The sequence below is a fragment of the Artibeus jamaicensis genome, unplaced genomic scaffold (genome assembly GCF_021234435.1).
Source record: "Artibeus jamaicensis isolate MK-2021 breed Jamaican fruit bat unplaced genomic scaffold, CSHL_Jam_final scaffold_1283, whole genome shotgun sequence".
NCBI classification, from domain to species: domain Eukaryota; kingdom Metazoa; phylum Chordata; class Mammalia; order Chiroptera; family Phyllostomidae; genus Artibeus; species Artibeus jamaicensis.
In genome coordinates, this window is record NW_026522028.1 from 18,892,452 (window position 1) to 18,909,898 (window position 17,447).

A 17,447-nucleotide genomic window follows, 5' to 3' on the forward strand; every position below is an offset into this window, starting at 1 on the left:
CAGTTACTGTGGGATTCAATGCTTTCATGGTTCTTGGTTGAAGGATCCGAATTTTCCTGCCTGTCAGTGCAAAGCAACACTGTCACTTCTCTTCTGAACTTTTGGTAAATGGAATAGGTCGGTTGACTGCCTAGATATTTAAGGACAATCATCTAACTTCTGGTAGCCACAAGGAGACCATTTGTGATCTAGTAATAACATGATCATGAATAAAATCATGCTTTAATTGCTTATGACCCTTTATCACAACCTAAAAACCCTTTTCTTCCTTCTACACACCAAATTTGCCCCACCCCACTCCAGCTTTTCCCCAGTATTCCAGTCTTCTAAGGACCAGCTGGGAGGCTGCCTCCATGAACCACCCCCTTCCTCCAGGTTCTTCATCATCAAAATTAACCTTCTGTGTTTGCACTGGGACTAATTGTACTTCTCTTTAGTATTCACTTCTTTTATCTGAACGTTTTAGTCATGTTTCCCTGGTAGTTCCCTGAAGGTGAGCAAGGGGTGATCATTGTGTACTTTTTTGGGTGATTTCTAACTTTCCATTTATGAGTTTATGATGACATTTTCCTTGTTGAAGGCAAAAATGAAAAAGAAAGATTTAAAATTCCAAAATTCAAAGTTTATTAAAAGAAGAGAAAGACAAAAAAGAGAGAAAGAAAAAATTGGCATCCCTATACCTGACCCCCTTATTATAAAATGTTGTATCACTTCTTGAAGGCCAAATTTCTGATAATTGTGGCCCAATAACACCACATACAATGAACACATTCACTAAAAGCCTGAGAAATAAAGTCCTTGTCATGAATCGAATCAGGGAGTAATAATAATGTGCCAACCAAAAGGTTTCAACTGCTCAGTTAAATATTATTATAATGGAATTTTAGCAAAATATTAAAACAAGAGGGCACTCGACATGGTTCCCTTAAACCTCTCTTTCGGTCCGCTAGAGCCTCAAACCTGCCTGGGACCATGTGTGTAACGCAGCATTTTCCAGGCACTTCATCCCTAAGAGTCTGCCTTGACAGCTTTTAATTACAGACTGTTCTGAGCAGAAAAACCTCCCTTTATACCACAGCACAGCTCGTCCTTTGATGACTGGATGGCAACCTGTCACATGGACACATGGACACAGTCTGACTGTACAAAACAGTGAGCGCACATTGCCAGGGTCAGCAGAAGGCACTCAAGCAAAGCACTTCTGACTACCCGCTTTCCCCCTGGGTACAGACACCACATTTTGTACGTGGGACATTTGGGTAATCATAGAAGTTGGCAAAGCATTCCCTCAATGCTCCTTCAGTATAACAGGGGAAATAAAACAATAAACATGAACACCCTGACTACGGATTTACAAGATATAGGTCATATCAGTAAAGAAGCTGGCCTGATGATTATGTGAGGAACCAGGGGTAGTTTGTCTGAAGAGACTCCCCAGAAGATTGAATCCTGAGTGGGGTTTTGAAGAGGAAGGGCAGTACTGGCCCTGGGGTTTTAGAAACAGCTAGAAGTTTGTGAGGGAGGATGCAATTCAGCTCACCTGAGTAGTTACATTCAGGAATATGATCATCATAAAACCTGATGCGCATGTCAGAAATTTTACTCAGAGTGAAAGGAAAATTGGTAGATTTAGGAGACTTTTTAAAAAAGGAGCAATAGAAAAATATAGAAGTGAAATTGCCTTTTGGTCAGTTGTTTTCTTTTTAAAAAATATTTTATTTATTTTTAGAGAGAAAGGAAGGAGAAAGATAGGGAGAGAAACATCAGTGTGTGGTTCCATCTCGTGTGCCTCCTACTGGGGACCTGGCCTGCAACCCTGGCATGTGCCCTGACTGGGAATCAGACTGGCAATCCTTTGGTTTGCACGCCAGTGCTCAATCCACTGAGCTACACCAGTGAGGGTGGTCAGTTGTCCTTTTCTGTATACTTAGATGTTGGGTACAACTCTTCAATGTCCACACCCCAAAAAGATCCATTGATCACCTCATCTCAGGATCCTGTGGCTGTCTGTCCATCAACTCCTCTATTTCACTGTGTAATCATAAGGCCTAAGTTTTTGATTGTGTACAATAGTGCAAAGATTCTTTTTTTACCAGATATGCCAGTTTGTCTTAAGCCCTCGAAATTGGCAGTCCTGGCTGCTCTTGCAACTCCCATCAGATATGTCCTTGGAAGGAAGCACTGTGCTCACAATACATACATTACTGCCAGGATGGGAAATAGTTTTATTCTCAGAGATAGAAATGGTAATTTATGTCCTTGCTCTGCTACTATTAATGGTGTAACTTTGCTTACACTAAGCCATATGTTTTTATTAATAACATGTAGATAACAATATATTCTCAGGATCAGACGCTTTGTAAATGTTGAAATGTTATGCAACTACAAGATGCTACTATTCATCCATTTGTTCATTCATTTATTCATTCAACAAATCTTCAATGTCAGCTATATGCTAAGGCCTTCAGGGAGGTAACATTGTCTTAGGTAAGACAAATAAATGCATAACCAAATAATTATGTCATAGAGTGTCCCTTTATGAAAATGCTTGGAAGAAGAAGCCAGTCAGAACAGGTTGACCAATATGATGGGATGGTTGGGGGCGGTCTCTCTTAGGCAGTAACATTTGAACAGAGGCCTGAATGAAGTGAGGGAGTAAACCATGAGACCATCAGGGTAAGTACATCCCAAGAATGGGATCTTCGGCCCCAGAAGTGTGGTAGATATCCTAATTCTAGAAGTTAACGAACTCTTGTTATGTGCCAGGTGCTTTGCAAACATTACCCAATGTTTAGTGAGCTCATTTCCTGGACTCATGTTGTTACATGAAGAAACTGAGCCTCCTAGAAGTTAAAGAACTTTGCCCCACATCTGATACCTGGTAAAGGGCAAAACCAAGGCTCCACCTAGGGCCCCAAAGCCTCAGTGTTTCCCCATGGCAGGACCATACCAGCAGGGGGCAGTGTGGTGAAAGTCCTTGAAGCATCAGTGCCATTACCAGGGTTGGGGCAGAAAATGTTAAGGCAGGACCCATTAGAGCTTTAAAATATTTAGATTCATACATTGACTGAACACCTAACCCATGGTGGTTATGTTTTCCTTTTTTGTTGAAACCACCTTTTTGTCACATGTAAAGGTGTTATCTAGCACTGGGACAGGATGAGCCAATTCAGTGGGGTGGTTTTTCAGGTTTCTAAGTGATTGCACAAATAATTAAAAAATAAAAAATAAAAAACTTGGGTTTTGTCCTGGCTGGTGTAGCTCAGTGGATTGAGCATGGGCTGTGAACCAAAGGGCTGGCAGTTCCATTCCCAGTCAGGGCACATGCCTGGGTTGCAGGCCAGGTCCCAGCAGGGGATGCAAGAGAGGCAACAATGCATCGATGCTTCTCTCCCTCTCTCCTTCCCTTCCTCTCTAAAGATAAAGAAATAAAATCTTTTAAAAAAATAACTTGGGTCCTTGATTGTATGGATTCAAACATTATGTTTCTGTCCTTAAAGACCAGTTAGCTGCTTCCATTATGCAAACTGTTCTTCGCTGACCTTTTTCATCAACCATGACTTCAACTTGTGTTTTTGTTTTTTTTTTCCCTTCTCAACTACCAAGAGGAAAAAAAAAGCCCCCATTTTAGGGCAAATAGAAATTAAAAGAAACATAGTTTCATCTATAACTAGACTTTTTGCTTTAAAGAATAAGTCTTGCAAAACCCCCCAATAAGCTGTATTATATTTTGTGCTATCATATTTCAGAATTAATTTAAAGCTCTTTGAGGTATACCTTTCTTAAATTTCACATTGCAAGCAACACTTTAATTATTGTTGTGGGTTTGCACCCTTCTGTTACAGAACAGAGGTCCAAGGGGGGGGGTCAATATTTGGCCCACACAGGGATGCCAAAAACTGTTACAGAACAAACAGGAGCCCCCCACCCAAAGACGGTATATTAATACTGTCCTGACCACCTACTGGGCTCGTCTGTCCACTGCCAGAGGAAAGACATCTCTCAATGCCAGAGATTTGTGAAAAGGAAAGGTTTATTTAAAGCTGTGCAGACTTAAAGTAGTGACCCAATGTCCCCATTAATATATCAAAGTCCTTTAGGATAACCACAGATGCCCACAGTGCTTCCTTCTCCCCCTGCCCTAATTTGGGGTACCGTAACTCAGAAAAGAAGCACATGTCCAGTGCTTCACCGGCCAGGCAAAGTCTCTTCTTTCCTTTTATCACTCTGGCAAAACCACATGGTTCTTTCCTTCACATGGCTGTGAGGGTCCCCACTGTGGCAAAGCCGCATAGTACTCCTCCAATGGCTGCCGTGTCTTGGTTTTAAATCCCTGCGCCAGTCCTCCTTAGCAGCCCCATTTTCGACGACTCCTACAATTGGCTACACTTGCCACATTCCTGTATTATTCCAAGTTTACTGGGCTGCCAAATCTGGGCAGGTATGGCCCCCATGGCATGGAGCCAATCATCTCCAAGCTCTCATGCAGGTGCTGTAAACTCAGGGGACCTGCCCCAGTTAGGTCTTGGGTGGAAGTCACTTCCATCCCCCTGACTCAGAGCAAGGCCACAGCTATTTAACATATCTATGCAACCAGTTAAAGGTTATAGATATGTTAAATGACCATTCTAGTGGTTATCTGCGAAACTGTTGCTATGCAAAACAGCTCTCAATGGCCTGCTCCATTTATCCCGTCCCCAACTCACACCTGTGGGGGGGGGGGATGGATGGGGGGTGGTGCTGAGGGCATCTTACATGTCTTTCTAATATTTCCTGGACACCCTGAGTTCTGTACCGCATTCCAAATCCATTTTTGGGGACCCCCCTCTTGACTGCACCCTGTTACACTCCTTCCAAATACAAACACACAATATACAACAAGAAATAAGAATTGACAAGGAAGTAAAAGTATTCAGTAAAGCCCATGGAAAGTTTAGGACTAGGAGGAAGCAAGGACAAACAGGACCGGGAAGCATGGCAAGTCCTTTAAAAAAACACCTGTTTCAGATTACACATTTCTTACTTCATTAAACACATGCAACTCTTGAGTTTAAACATAACACTCCCAAATCTATCAACCACCCATGGCAATTCTCCAGGTGTTTGCAATTATGTAATCTCCTAAAAAATCATCTGGATTTTGTCAACTCACAAAGTGTTGCTGGATTTTTAAACAATTCTTTGCAAGCATTAACTTAGACTTAAGGTTTCAATGTAGCATTTATAACACTTAGCAAAAATGAAATAAAAGATAGATAAAAATAATCAGTCATTTCTTTGGTTTCTGATTTCCTCCCAAAGGCTGAAAGTACGGTTTTTACTGTAAGAAGCAGAATGTAGGCATTACAGTCTTCATTGTCCAGACTTCTCTAATTCCAATTTTATAGTATTTAGGACGGGAGAATTGATGTTTACTTTGTATTACCACAGAAAAGAGGAAATCCCCACTCCAAAATTAGAAAAAAGGAGAAATCATTGTTTTCTCAATCTTTTAGAAACAGTGTTGGAATTGCTCTCTAAAATAAAATTTACAAAACAACAACAGAAAAAACCTCTCTTGGTGTCTGCATACATTTTCATCTTTAAATGAGTCATGCTCACCACGGTTTCCTTTTTAAAGTTGCTTTGCATGTTTTGAGATGATTAACAACTGGAAAACCCCTAGGCTTGGGTAACTAAACAGTCATTGGGGATGGAAAGAATATGGGGATGAAAGAGGTTCCTTGGAGAACCTAAAGGAGAGATTCAGCCCAAGCAGAATGAAAATTGCCTTTATCACACAGTTGTTTTCATTAAGAATGCACGCGTAGCCCTGGCAGGTGTGGCTCAGTGGATTGAGCGCGGGCCTGCGAACCAGACAATCGCGGTTTGACTCCCAGTCAGGGCACATGCCTGGGTTGCAGGCCGGTTCCCTGCAGGCCAGTTCCCAGCAGGGGACGCACGAAAGGCAACCATACATTGATGTTTCTCTCCCCCTCTCCTTCCCTTCCCCTCTAAAGATAAATAAATAAAATATTTAAAAAAAAGAAAAAAAAGAATGCACGCATAACACACACACACACACACACAAAAGGAAAGCAATTCTAGACACTGCTCCTGGAAGTTGGGCTGCTTCTTTGAAATGTAGAATTTTTAAGCTTTGTGTGAGGTCCTAAATGCTTAATTCATATTTTGGTTGCCAGTGCTTTCTTTAACAATTTGAGGGTTTTTTCCAGTTAGTAACATATACAAGTCAGAGCTGGCTATATTTTTAATAGGACTTTATTTATTTATTTATATTTAGAGAGAGGGGGATGGAAGGAGAAAGAGAGGGAGAGAAACATCGATGTTAGAAAGAGAAACATTGATCAGCTGCCTCTTGCACACACCCTGACTGGGGACTGAACTCACAACCCAGGCATGTGCCCTGACTGGGAATTGAACCATCGACCTTTCATTTTACAGAATGATCCCCAATGCACTGAAACACTGGTCAGGACAGAACTAGCTATGTTGTCCTCATGTGTAATCCGGAATTATTCTTCTGAATCTTAGCGTTTTCCTTGATGTCATACTGCCTTCCTGCCCATCCATAGTTCACTGAAAAAAGAAGCAAGGTGCACCACTTATTTTCATTCACTAATTAGCAGTAGCATCTTTATACTTCTCCAAAATAAATAGTTTTTGTAAAAATGTAAAGTACTCATTTCACAACACCCAAACTGTCACACAAGTGGAAAGAATGTAGCAACACATAGCTGTAATTCCACCATCTGGAGATGACCACTGTCTGCATTTTGCTGTGTCCATCCAGCCACTGTAACCATGCAAAAACTTCATTTCTTTAATCCGGCTTTTCCCCCTTCTTTCCTTTTGATTCATACTGGCCTTGTCCAGCCTTGGAGCTCCCTGACTCACCTGCCTCCTTCTCCCTTGCACATCCACTCCTTCAATCACTAAGCCCTCAGGACAGTGAGGCTCTGATCAGCATCAAACAGTCTTAGGAGCAAAGCCTCCTAAGGTCTGTTGGTCACAGAGACAGAGTTTGTGTCAAACCAAAGGTAACCTGTAAGCCTGAGCTGTGTTTCAGCTCCAGGCCCAGAAAAGCAGAACATCCCCACGGACCACACCCTTGTGAAACCAGACAGTGCAGCCCCCCGGCTGGCATCAGGACCAGGTGCAATGACCAGCTCCCCTTACCCTGGCACCAGCCAATCAGTAGAGACCATGACCCTAACTCCCCTAGTCACCATGATTAATGATTTTTCCCCATATAACCCATCCCCTAGAAGCCAGGAGGAGCCAGGTCGAGCCAGGTCTTACATAGCAGCTCACCTGTGCCTCCAGGTTTGGCACCATTGCCTAAAATACACCTTTACTTTCTTCACTGCAAACTCCTGTTGGGTTTTGATTGGGCTTTAATATGCAAAGGCATATGAACCCCTTTAATTTAGTAACAGCACCTCCATGCCTACCCTGACATAACTGGATCCAATTTAAATATTTAAATGAATCCATTTAAATGGATCATTATATATGATATCTTTAAATAAAATTACTGTTCTGTAACCTGCTTTTTTGATTAAATAATATGTCGTTTTTCTGTGTCAGTAAATAAAGACTCACATTACTTTTAATGGTTGCATAATATTCCCTTGTATAGCTATACTGTTGTTTAGCTAAATGTATTCTATTAACCCATCATCCAGATTGTTCCTGCCTTTTGGCTATTATAATGCCCATTGCAAAGATAGATTTGTATAGACATCTTATACAAACAACTTTTGTTTCCTTAGATTTAAATCTTAGAAGTGTATATTTGAAGAGATTAAGCAAAAGAGAATCTCATAGACACAGACAACAGTGTGGTGATTCCCAGAGGGAAAGGGGGCGGAGGAGGTAGAGGAGGATATGGAAGGAGACCTGACTTGGAGTAATGAATATACAATATAGCACACAGATGATGTATTATAGAATTGTACACCTGAAACCTATATAACTTTATAACCAATGTCACCCCAATAAAGTCAATGAAAAGGAAGAAAGACATGGAATAAATATTTAGCTTTTACAAAAGAAAAACATATTAAATCCTTCATCCATTTGGTACATGTTTCTGTGTAGAGTGAGAGCTCATTCTCTTTTTTTGAATGGCCAGTCAATTGTTCCAATACTGTTTGTTGGAAAATGCAGCTCTGCCCCGCTGATTTGAAATGGCCGTCATCATATATTAATTTCCCACACTAATGGATCTCTTTTGTTTCCAAGACAAGGTTGCACTGTTGTCATTACGATACCAAGTTCCAAGGTGGGGGTTTTAGACTTAAAATCTTGTCAGGGTTCTCCAGAGAACAGAATCAATAGAATATATAGAGATAAATATAAAGAGTTTATTATAGGACAAACTCATTGATTCACATGATTACAGAGGTGGAGAAGTGTCATGATCTGGCATTGGTTCACATGATTACAGAGAAGTGTCATGATCTGGCATCTGCAAGCTGGAGAACCAGGAAAGCTGGTGGTATAATTCAGTTCCAGGCCCAAGGCCTGAGGACTAGGGTATGAGTTTCAGAGTCTGAAGGGGGACTGTCAGAGCTGGGATCGGAGGTTTGGAGAAGATACAGGTTTAGATAGAGAAGTTAGAGGTTTAGATAGAGAAGTTAGAGAAGATCTAAAGAACAGAGAGCAAGAATTCACTTTTACTTCACCTTTTTGTTCTGTTTGGATCATCAAGAGATTGGATGATGCCCATCCTCGCGGGCGAAGATCTTCTTTAGTCTATGGACTCAAATGCTAATCTCTTCCAGAAACAGCTTCACAGATGCACCCAGAAATAAGGTCTTGCCAGCTATCTGGACTTCCACTAGCCAAGTCAAGTTGGCACATAAACCTAGAACCTCCAGTTTCTGCAGCCATCTGCTAGTTGCCTGCTGGGATAAAAGTTGCTGCAGAGTCCATTCTTTATATAGTATATTTCAATGGCATTGCTCTGCAGGATGCAGAGAGCACACGGAGAGTCCTCATATCGGCCAGCCTTGATTTGTACTGTAGTAAGTGTGCTACAAATATTTCATTTCAGGAACCGGCACTCAGTGTCAGCTGAAGAAGACATTGGTTCATTATAAGTGTACAATAAAGGATATCAATAGTATGACAGTAAGGCCCTGGCTGGCGTAGCTCTAGATTGAGTGTGAGCCTGAGAACCAGAGGATGGTGGTTCAATTCCCAGTGAGGGCACATGCCTGGGTTGCAGGCCAGTTCCCAGCACGGGACGCACGAGAGGCAACCATACATTGATATTTCTCTCCCTCTCTCCTTCCCTTCCCCTCTAAAGATAAATTTTTTAGAAAGAAAGAAAAAAAATAGTATGACAGTAGCCGATCTTTCACTGACCTTAGTCTGAGGTATGAGGAGGCATAATAAATAATGCCTGTTCTCCCGGCCTGGATTGTGAGCCAGTTGAGAAGACAAAAGAGGGGGAAAGATGGCAGACAAAAATATGTATACCTTTATTTTGGATAAAGCTGAGATTGGAGAATGTAGCTTATAACTGTAGGCTGCTGGGCTTCTGAATACTGCACCTGAAATTTAGGCAGACTTCAGAGATCACAGGCTCTGCTGGACCCTGAAGACCGTCATCACCATAGGGGCTGGCTCTTCTCACAGAGGCAAAGAACAAAAGAGAACATTTACTTTCTGTGGGCAGACTGATTCCCCAAAAGGAAGGAGAGGAGCAGGGCTTCAGCTACGAAAGCAGTTTCTGCTTTCATGTCCACCAATCAGATTAAATTGTTCCCTTCCAGGGGCAGTGAAGTATTGCAAGAGCCTTAGGAGTGTTGATGTTCGTGGAGTACTTTCCTTGGGATAGGAAATATAAAAAAAAAAAATGTCAGCAGAGGTTTTCCCTAGTACTTTGTAGAAGATCCTGCCCTGGTTTAATCAACTGTGGCTGATGCAGCAGGGGTCACATGATATAGATCAGGACAAGGCCATGGTGGCCAAGGTTATGGCCGTGCTGTATTTTGAATAGTGCTATGATCGGTTTTATTTCTTGGCCCCTTCCTGTTTCTCTAAGCTTATCTCTTGCCATTCCCACTTCTTTTTTAAATTTTTAAAAATTGATTGGTTTTAGCCCTGGCTGGTGTAGCTCAGTGGATTGAGCGCGGGCCTGCGAACCAGACAATCGCGGTTTGATTCCCAGTCAGGGCACATGCCTGGGTTGCAGACCTGTTCCCTGCAGGCCAGTTCCCAGCAGGAGATGCACAAAAGGCAACCATACATTGATGTTTCTCTCCCTCTCTCCTTCCCTTCCCCTCTGAAGATAAATAAATAAAATCTTTAAAAAAATTGATTGGTTTTACATAGAGAGAGACAAGGAAAGATAGAAAAAAACAAACATCGATATGAAAGAGAAACATCCCATATGTGCCCTGACTGGGGATCAATCCCACACCTTGGTGTATTAGGATGACGTCCTAACCAACCGAGTACCCAACACCTACTCTTCCTTCTGCTTGGTTTTTCAAAGGTATCTTACCTTCTGGAAGGTGGCAGCATGGCCCATGAAGACTTCTGTGGACACACTGGTCAGTTGAACCCAGGAGACCTGCAGGTATGGTCAGGGACAAGGAATTATTGATGGTTTAGTAGTCTTTGGGTATGCACACTTCATCTGCCCACTGCCAGTACAGTCACACTTTACTCTCTGTCTTGCATATCTTTGACCTTTGCTTTTCTATGGATCCTTCCACTCGGCCTGGAACCTGCAAAGGTCTCTTGTATTCCTCCCTCACATTTTCCTTGACCCTCTCAATCACTTTTAGCTCCCACCTAGTCTTTCTCTTACATTTCACAAAAGACAAATCAAGTGTAACTGTCTCAGTTTCCTTTATCTTCCATTTCATTCTTCATTCATTGAATTCAGGGTTGGCCTCTCAGCACCTCCCAAACCTTTACTGGAGCTGTTCAGGTAATGGCCACTCTGATGTCCCCATTGCCAAATTCAGTCCTCATTTTTGTAGACCTTTCTACTGTATTTGAGACAATTTACTACTTACCTTCCAGCTGGCTTGCAGGGGTAGGTGTTATAGCTTAAGACAATTGTCCAAACCCCTGCTACCATCCTACTCTTGTCTGAGATGTAATAGAATTAAAAACCTCCAGGAAATGCTTGGGTCATCTTTGCCAGTTTGTAAGTCTGAACTCTGTGTCAGTTATTTTCTGGGATCATTGACATACTTGGCAGATTGATGACTGTAAATGTTTGAGTCATGGTGTTTCAATGCACAAGGAATTTGAAGGCAGAAAAGCAAAAGCATGGTTGAGGCAAAAAATCAACAGTGACCTTTCAGTGGAGCAGAACATAAAGTGGAGATGGCCTAGAAAGGTCTATATAATGACCGGTCCTGACCTGACCAGGGAAGTGGTGACTGCTCTGCCCTCCATGGAGCAGTTCTAAAGTGTGTCTGTGTGGACCCCAGTGGGACTGATCTCCAGGTGCCCCACTCTTTTTGCCTTCCTCCCTTGCCTAGCTCACTCTTCCCTGCTCTCCCCTACTTGTGCTTTCTGCATCACTTTCCAAATAAATTACCTGCACTGAAGTCCTTATCTCAGGATCTTCTGTGGGAGAAGTCAAGCTAAGACAGGCAAGAAATGTATCATGTTTCACTTCTTCATTCCTAATATACTCTTAATAAAGAAATAAACAAATGCTTGAAGAATCTCTACAGCAGTGAAGGCAATGACTGTTTTCTCCCAGTAGTGAGGGTTCCTGTGCCAGAATTGAGCAAGCAGAGACTCAAGTCACTCACCCATGGTATAGTGGACACCGTGGGTTGGCACATGTATCTTTAGGCCCTCACACTTATCCATCCCCCACCTGCTGGGAATATCAACTGCTGACAGCTCACAGCTGCATCCCACCCTGGTCAATGTCGTCTGCAGCAGGGACTGTCTCTTACAAGGTTGTACCTCCTACTGGGGGTGGTGCACAGTCACTGGTTTGCTCATGTGGGGATAAAAAGGGCTGGCTACCTTGCCTTAATTTGGGACAATTCTGAAGGTTTATCCAACTCCAGACATCCCTGTTGGATTGGCTAAGGCCTTTGTTGTGACCGCATTGCTGGCTGGCTTCTCTACCTACCCAATCATGCTTTTTTTTGTTCTTGTTCTTAAGATGCTCCCAAGAGCATTCCCCAATATACTGTCTGCCTGCATCTCCCCATCTCAGTGCTCAGTCAAAGACTCAGGGATACCAAACACAGGCTCCTTCCATTTGTGTGAATTTGAGATCTGATGCTCTGATTTCAAACGGGAAGCATAGGATACATGAGGAAAACTAGAAAGGATTCAGTGTTATTGTTGTTTTCTTATTCCTCATGATGCCCAGGACTGTGAAACAGCACTTCTGAATTACCTTACTAGTTACCATGTCATAATGGTCCCACCTGCAGACTTGTTTGAGTCTGGGTTATATTTCCCTCTTCTGGTCTGCTGTTTACAGTGGATGACTGCGGGCCGGGGCATTCTTCACGCTGAGATGCCATGCTCAGAGGAGCCAGCCCATGGCCTACAACTGTGGGTTAATTTGAAGAGCTCAGAGAAGATGGTGGAGCCTCAGTACCAGGAACTGAAAAGTAAAGAAATTCCTAAACCCAGTAAGGACGGTGTGACAGTTGCTGTCATCTCTGGAGAAGCCCTGGGAATAAAGGTGAGCTGTGCTGTCTTGTGTTTGTGAAAATTGAGGTGCTCGGTGATGTAGCCTGGTCCCATTTGGGTTCTCAGTTGTCATTGGGATTATCACAGTTCATGTCCTGTAGGATGGACTTGCTTTGAAGGTGTCAGAATATGTGAAACCTAAGGGGACCCAGAATTGTTACTGCCACATGCAAACCCAGAAAGTTACAAAAACTACAAGTAAGCAAGTTCATATTAAATATTTGGTCAAAAAGCAATTTTCAAGGTATATCTTAATATGTGTGCTGATTTAGCTTCTTTCCTTTGCTTATTGTGCAATTTCATAGTTCCTCAGAACTGCCAGATCACTAATGTTTTAAGAAACAAACAAAAACTAAAACCAACTTCAGTCCCTGAAGGGTTATTTAAATTATATACGCCCAACTTAGCAAGGAAAATACAACTGCTACATCATAGAAAGGTTTTTAAAAAGAATATGAACATTTATTTACCCCATGCACATCATACCCACCCTGTACATTCTTCTCAACTCAGGCTGCAATATTTCAGCTTAGGGTCCCACCTTTTAAATCAAGTAAGGATCAACTGAGGGTAAAAATTATGGACAGATTTGTGGTAGGAGAAGGGTTTCGTAAGTTCTGGGTCAATTGCACACCATGTCTGCTGCTGGAGAAGCCAAGTTTGAAGTAACATCCAGCTGGGGCGTTAACTGCATACTGTGGTCTCTTAGGTAGGGTTTCCCAGAAGCATACCCAAAACGAGAATTCGTGTGCATCTGATTTAAAGGAAGTGCCTGTGGGGGGACGGACTGAGGAGCCAAGACAGGGAAGGGTAGGGAGCCAAGTAAGGGTATCATCTCAAGTAAACTCCCCAGAAGGACAGTGACTTGAGGATCAGTCCACCTCCGAGTTGTCCTGACTCACCCTAGGGCTAGGCAGCTGGGCTTTCATGCTTCCTTACCCTGTCATTACTCATGGCCATTAATTTTGGGTGGGAGGTCACAGAAATGTTTTAAAGGAATCCAAGGGGATCTGGGAGGGGCCCTGACACTCAGTTTCACACATGCCACCTGGAGTTGAGAGCATCAAGAAATTGGGAACCACTTTGCCATTCTCCATGCGGGCATCCAGCACTTAAAACTACTTTACATACTAATTTATGTACATTTAAATTTGGCTGAGAAGCACCTACAGTGACAATAGCTTGGCAGTGGCTGCTAGCCAGCCACTCGGTGAGGGATGTATCTCAGTGGGTAATAGGTTGGTCATGATTATTGGTTGGGACTTAGTGGTTCTATATTTTCTACACTGTAACCCTAGTTCTTTTACCTGTACCAGGCCTAGGCATGTGCATTATTTCACTTTGTGTTTCCACTGCAAACAGAAGTAATTGAAGGAAACAGAATCAAAAGCTGCTCCCTATTCAGCATCAATGCCCGCTCTCTCTGTGTACTTTGCAGTTGGAAACATGCCCCTTCACCATGTTTCTGACCCATTTCTGTTTTGCTGAGCATTGAGCTCTGCGCTTCCTTAGCTGCATGGCAAGCATTTCCTTGCCTTCAGTGCCACAGAAGAGAATTCAGGTCCTGTGGAATCTTCCTGGTATGAGGCAAAAGATGATACTGTGTGTGGAGTCAGTCAGGGAGGTAGGTGGAAGGAGGGTTGAACTCATGCAGATGAGAAGCTGCTTTCTCTGTTGCCTATGGGGCTTTTCACTCCGTGTTTCTAGGGCTCTCCATTTCAACCAAAGCACAAGGCTTTGTGGAATTATCCTTAAGATTTTCTTTACAAAAAAGTGGAGCTGTCTGTATCTAAAAAGAGAAACAAGACCACTGATTTAATAGCTAAGCAAAGCCAGCAATATCACAAATCCTCCGAGTTCACAACTGCGTCTCATTTATAGAAAACACAATGCAATTTTAATGTTGGAGTCGATTCCAATTACAGACACAGGGACACTAACGCACTTCCAAGCAGCAGACTGTGTAGTCTTTCAGTCACAACCAAGCATTAGAGACAAAAGTAATGTTTTAATTTTGGAAAACAATATCTTAGTAGCTGCTAGCCTCTAATTTTTTATTTTTCTTGAGTAAAATCTTTGAAGTGAATTACATTCTACTAAGTCAGTGATCAGTTTTTATTATAACATCATTTTAATAAGGAGCTCTTGGAACTCAGCATTAATTTGAATTTGAAGAGGCAGTTGTGTTGCTGTGGGTGCAGCATGGACTCTGGAGACACATGGTCTGGATCAGAATCCCCACCACAAAGCAGCTGTGTGGCCTTGGGCAAGTCACTTAACCTCCCTGTGCTTCTGTGTTCTTGTCCATCGAATAGGATTTCTGAGAGGATTAAGGGAGTCTTTAATACATTAATCTATTGAAACAACGTCAGAGACATTATAAGCACTTCGGAAGGAGTACCTGTTACTGTTATTACTTTGATTGCTTTCTGTTAACTTGGGCAGAGGTGGGCTTAGATTTATGTTTGCTGTCTATGCTTAAGGGACTTACCGCTCTGAAGAAAGGACACCAGCATGAGTCAATATAAAGATGGGGGAACTATTGGCCAGTTTTTTTTCTGGGTCTTATAAGAGACATCGTTTTCTATATCTGAGGCCTTAATATCTGCTCACTGAGGAATGACTGGATCTTAAAAAGTGTAGATGTATCATAAAACAAACCAAAGATCATTTTACGTTAAATTACCAGGTGAGGCTGAGAATATACCTTTCAAGAGATTGATGTGTTGATACTTATAATTAATATACAGTCAGTAGCAACTCCTATCACCCCAACTAAAATACCTAGAAAATGGAATTAGCGAGCATTCCAGTGCTTCTCCAGCTTCAAAATCCATGTTTACCTGGGAGCCTTGTTAAAATGCAGATTCCGATTCAGCAGGTCTGGGTGCTCAGTGTCTGCATTTCTGACCACTCCCAGGTGATGCTGAGGCTGTGGCCTAGGGACCATTTGTAACATGTATAATGTCTCCTCATGAGGACCAGTTTGATTGTGAACCTATAGATGATAAGGTCCAGCACTGTGGCTTTTGGCGAATCTTACCTAACCCTTCTGGACTTCAGTTCCTATATCCACAAGAAAGGTGAGGGGGTTTTGTGCAAGATGCTATTAGCTTTTGCAAGCAGCTCAACTGTCCTTTTGATACTCTCAAAGATAGACGTGTCACCGATTCTCAGTGTGTATGTGTCTCAGCCCTTGGAAAGCTACAAACAATTTGGAGCAACATTTTGCCAGAAGAGCACAGTCTAAAGCGAAGTCTGAAGAGTGTGGGGGTGGGTGGGAGATAAAGATGGGATACTTAGAATAGTTTCTGTCACTTCTGAAAGGTCAAAATCACATGTTTATTTCATGAGACTATGAAATTCTCCAAATCCCATTCCATCCTTATCAGGCAGCCAATCAGCAATATTTATTGCCAGTTCTCTCTGGAACATGATTTTTTTTCCAACAAACGCCTCTCCTTGCCTCCTGCTGTTTTAAATTCCATTATGTCAGAAACAAACCTTAAGGAGGCCTCAGCCCCACTGGGGTCAGAAAAAGGCGATCTGGAGCCTGACTGCCTGGGTTCAAGGCCAATTCCACCACTGGCTACTAACTTTAAAGAAGTCACGTAAGCCTGCTGAGCCTCAGGGTTTTCATCCGTGAAAGGTTTTCATATGTAAAATGGAGATACTTGTAATGATCCAGAGGCTCTTTGGGAGGATTTAGTAGGTTAATACATATATGTACAGAACTTAGAACAAAAACTGGAACAGAGTCAGTCATCAATAACTGACTGCTCTTTTTCTTCTTTGCAAAAACTTTGTACAGTGTTCATGTGACCACAGGTGTAACCAAAGAATCTCCTTTCAGAAGGACAGACTGAATATTCATGGATTGAATGATAGCCAAAAGCTTAAAAATCCATGTTTCCAAAAGACTTGGCCAAGCATGTCATGTAATTCACTCAGATACATACAAGACAATCAGTAATATTTTCCGGGTCCTTAAGTGAAATAAAAAATATGTAAATGAATGCTGGAATAAGAGAAACAAGGGCAAAGCTGTAAGAAGATAAGACAATATAGGTATTAAGAATGACTGCAGTAAGCTTACTAGGAGCTAACTAAAGAGTTGAGAGAACAATAACATTAGCTAAACTATATTTTAAAATAAACTATGTTTTCAACTATTTGAGGGATTAGCAAGTAGGGAGATAAAAACCAGATTGATTTTTTTTTTCTTTCAAGGCGAATACAAGGCTGTTTTGCAAGACCCAAATTATTTCTTTCAGATTTCTTAAATTCAAGCAATAACAATGAGGAGCAGAGGTTTGGGGCTCATGGTTCACTTTGGGGGTCCACAGGTAGGTAGGTGTCTTGTCTGCTTTAGCATCTTTCCTGTGGGTGGGTCTTCAGAGCATGACTTGATCTCAGGCAGGGGACCTACATACCAGCTTTCACCGTGGCCCTGCTGGGTATATTCAGTCTTTACCCTGCTTTAGCTCCTGCAGGCGTTGGAAGACCCTGTGTCTCTCAGGCAATTCTTTCCCAAACAAAAAGCAACCTGCCCACTAAGAAACTTATGTTGGTTGTGGGTTGGCAGGAGATTTACAACCAAGTCTGTGATGGTCACATCTGCTTTGGAAAACCGACGGAGTCTCTGGGTTACCGCAGGCCATTAGCATGCACACACACTTTCTCCTACACCAGAACTAGAGAGACACACCTGAAACTAGAGAGCTCAGAAACCAGAGAGAAAACCACAT

At 42.3% G+C, this 17,447-nt stretch overlaps 1 protein-coding gene across 2 annotated transcripts in view; it reads left to right on the forward strand.

The window, feature by feature from the left end:
• Positions 1-17,447, forward strand: part of PIR (pirin) — an 87,263-nt gene that overhangs the window by 23,489 nt on the left and 46,327 nt on the right. For both annotated transcript variants that reach the window (XM_037157529.2, XM_037157528.2), the window contains exons 4-5: positions 10,511-10,594; positions 12,485-12,691. In XM_037157529.2, the coding sequence (XP_037013424.2) occupies positions 10,511-10,594; positions 12,485-12,691 (291 nt within the window). The remainder of the gene's footprint in view (positions 1-10,510; positions 10,595-12,484; positions 12,692-17,447) is intronic.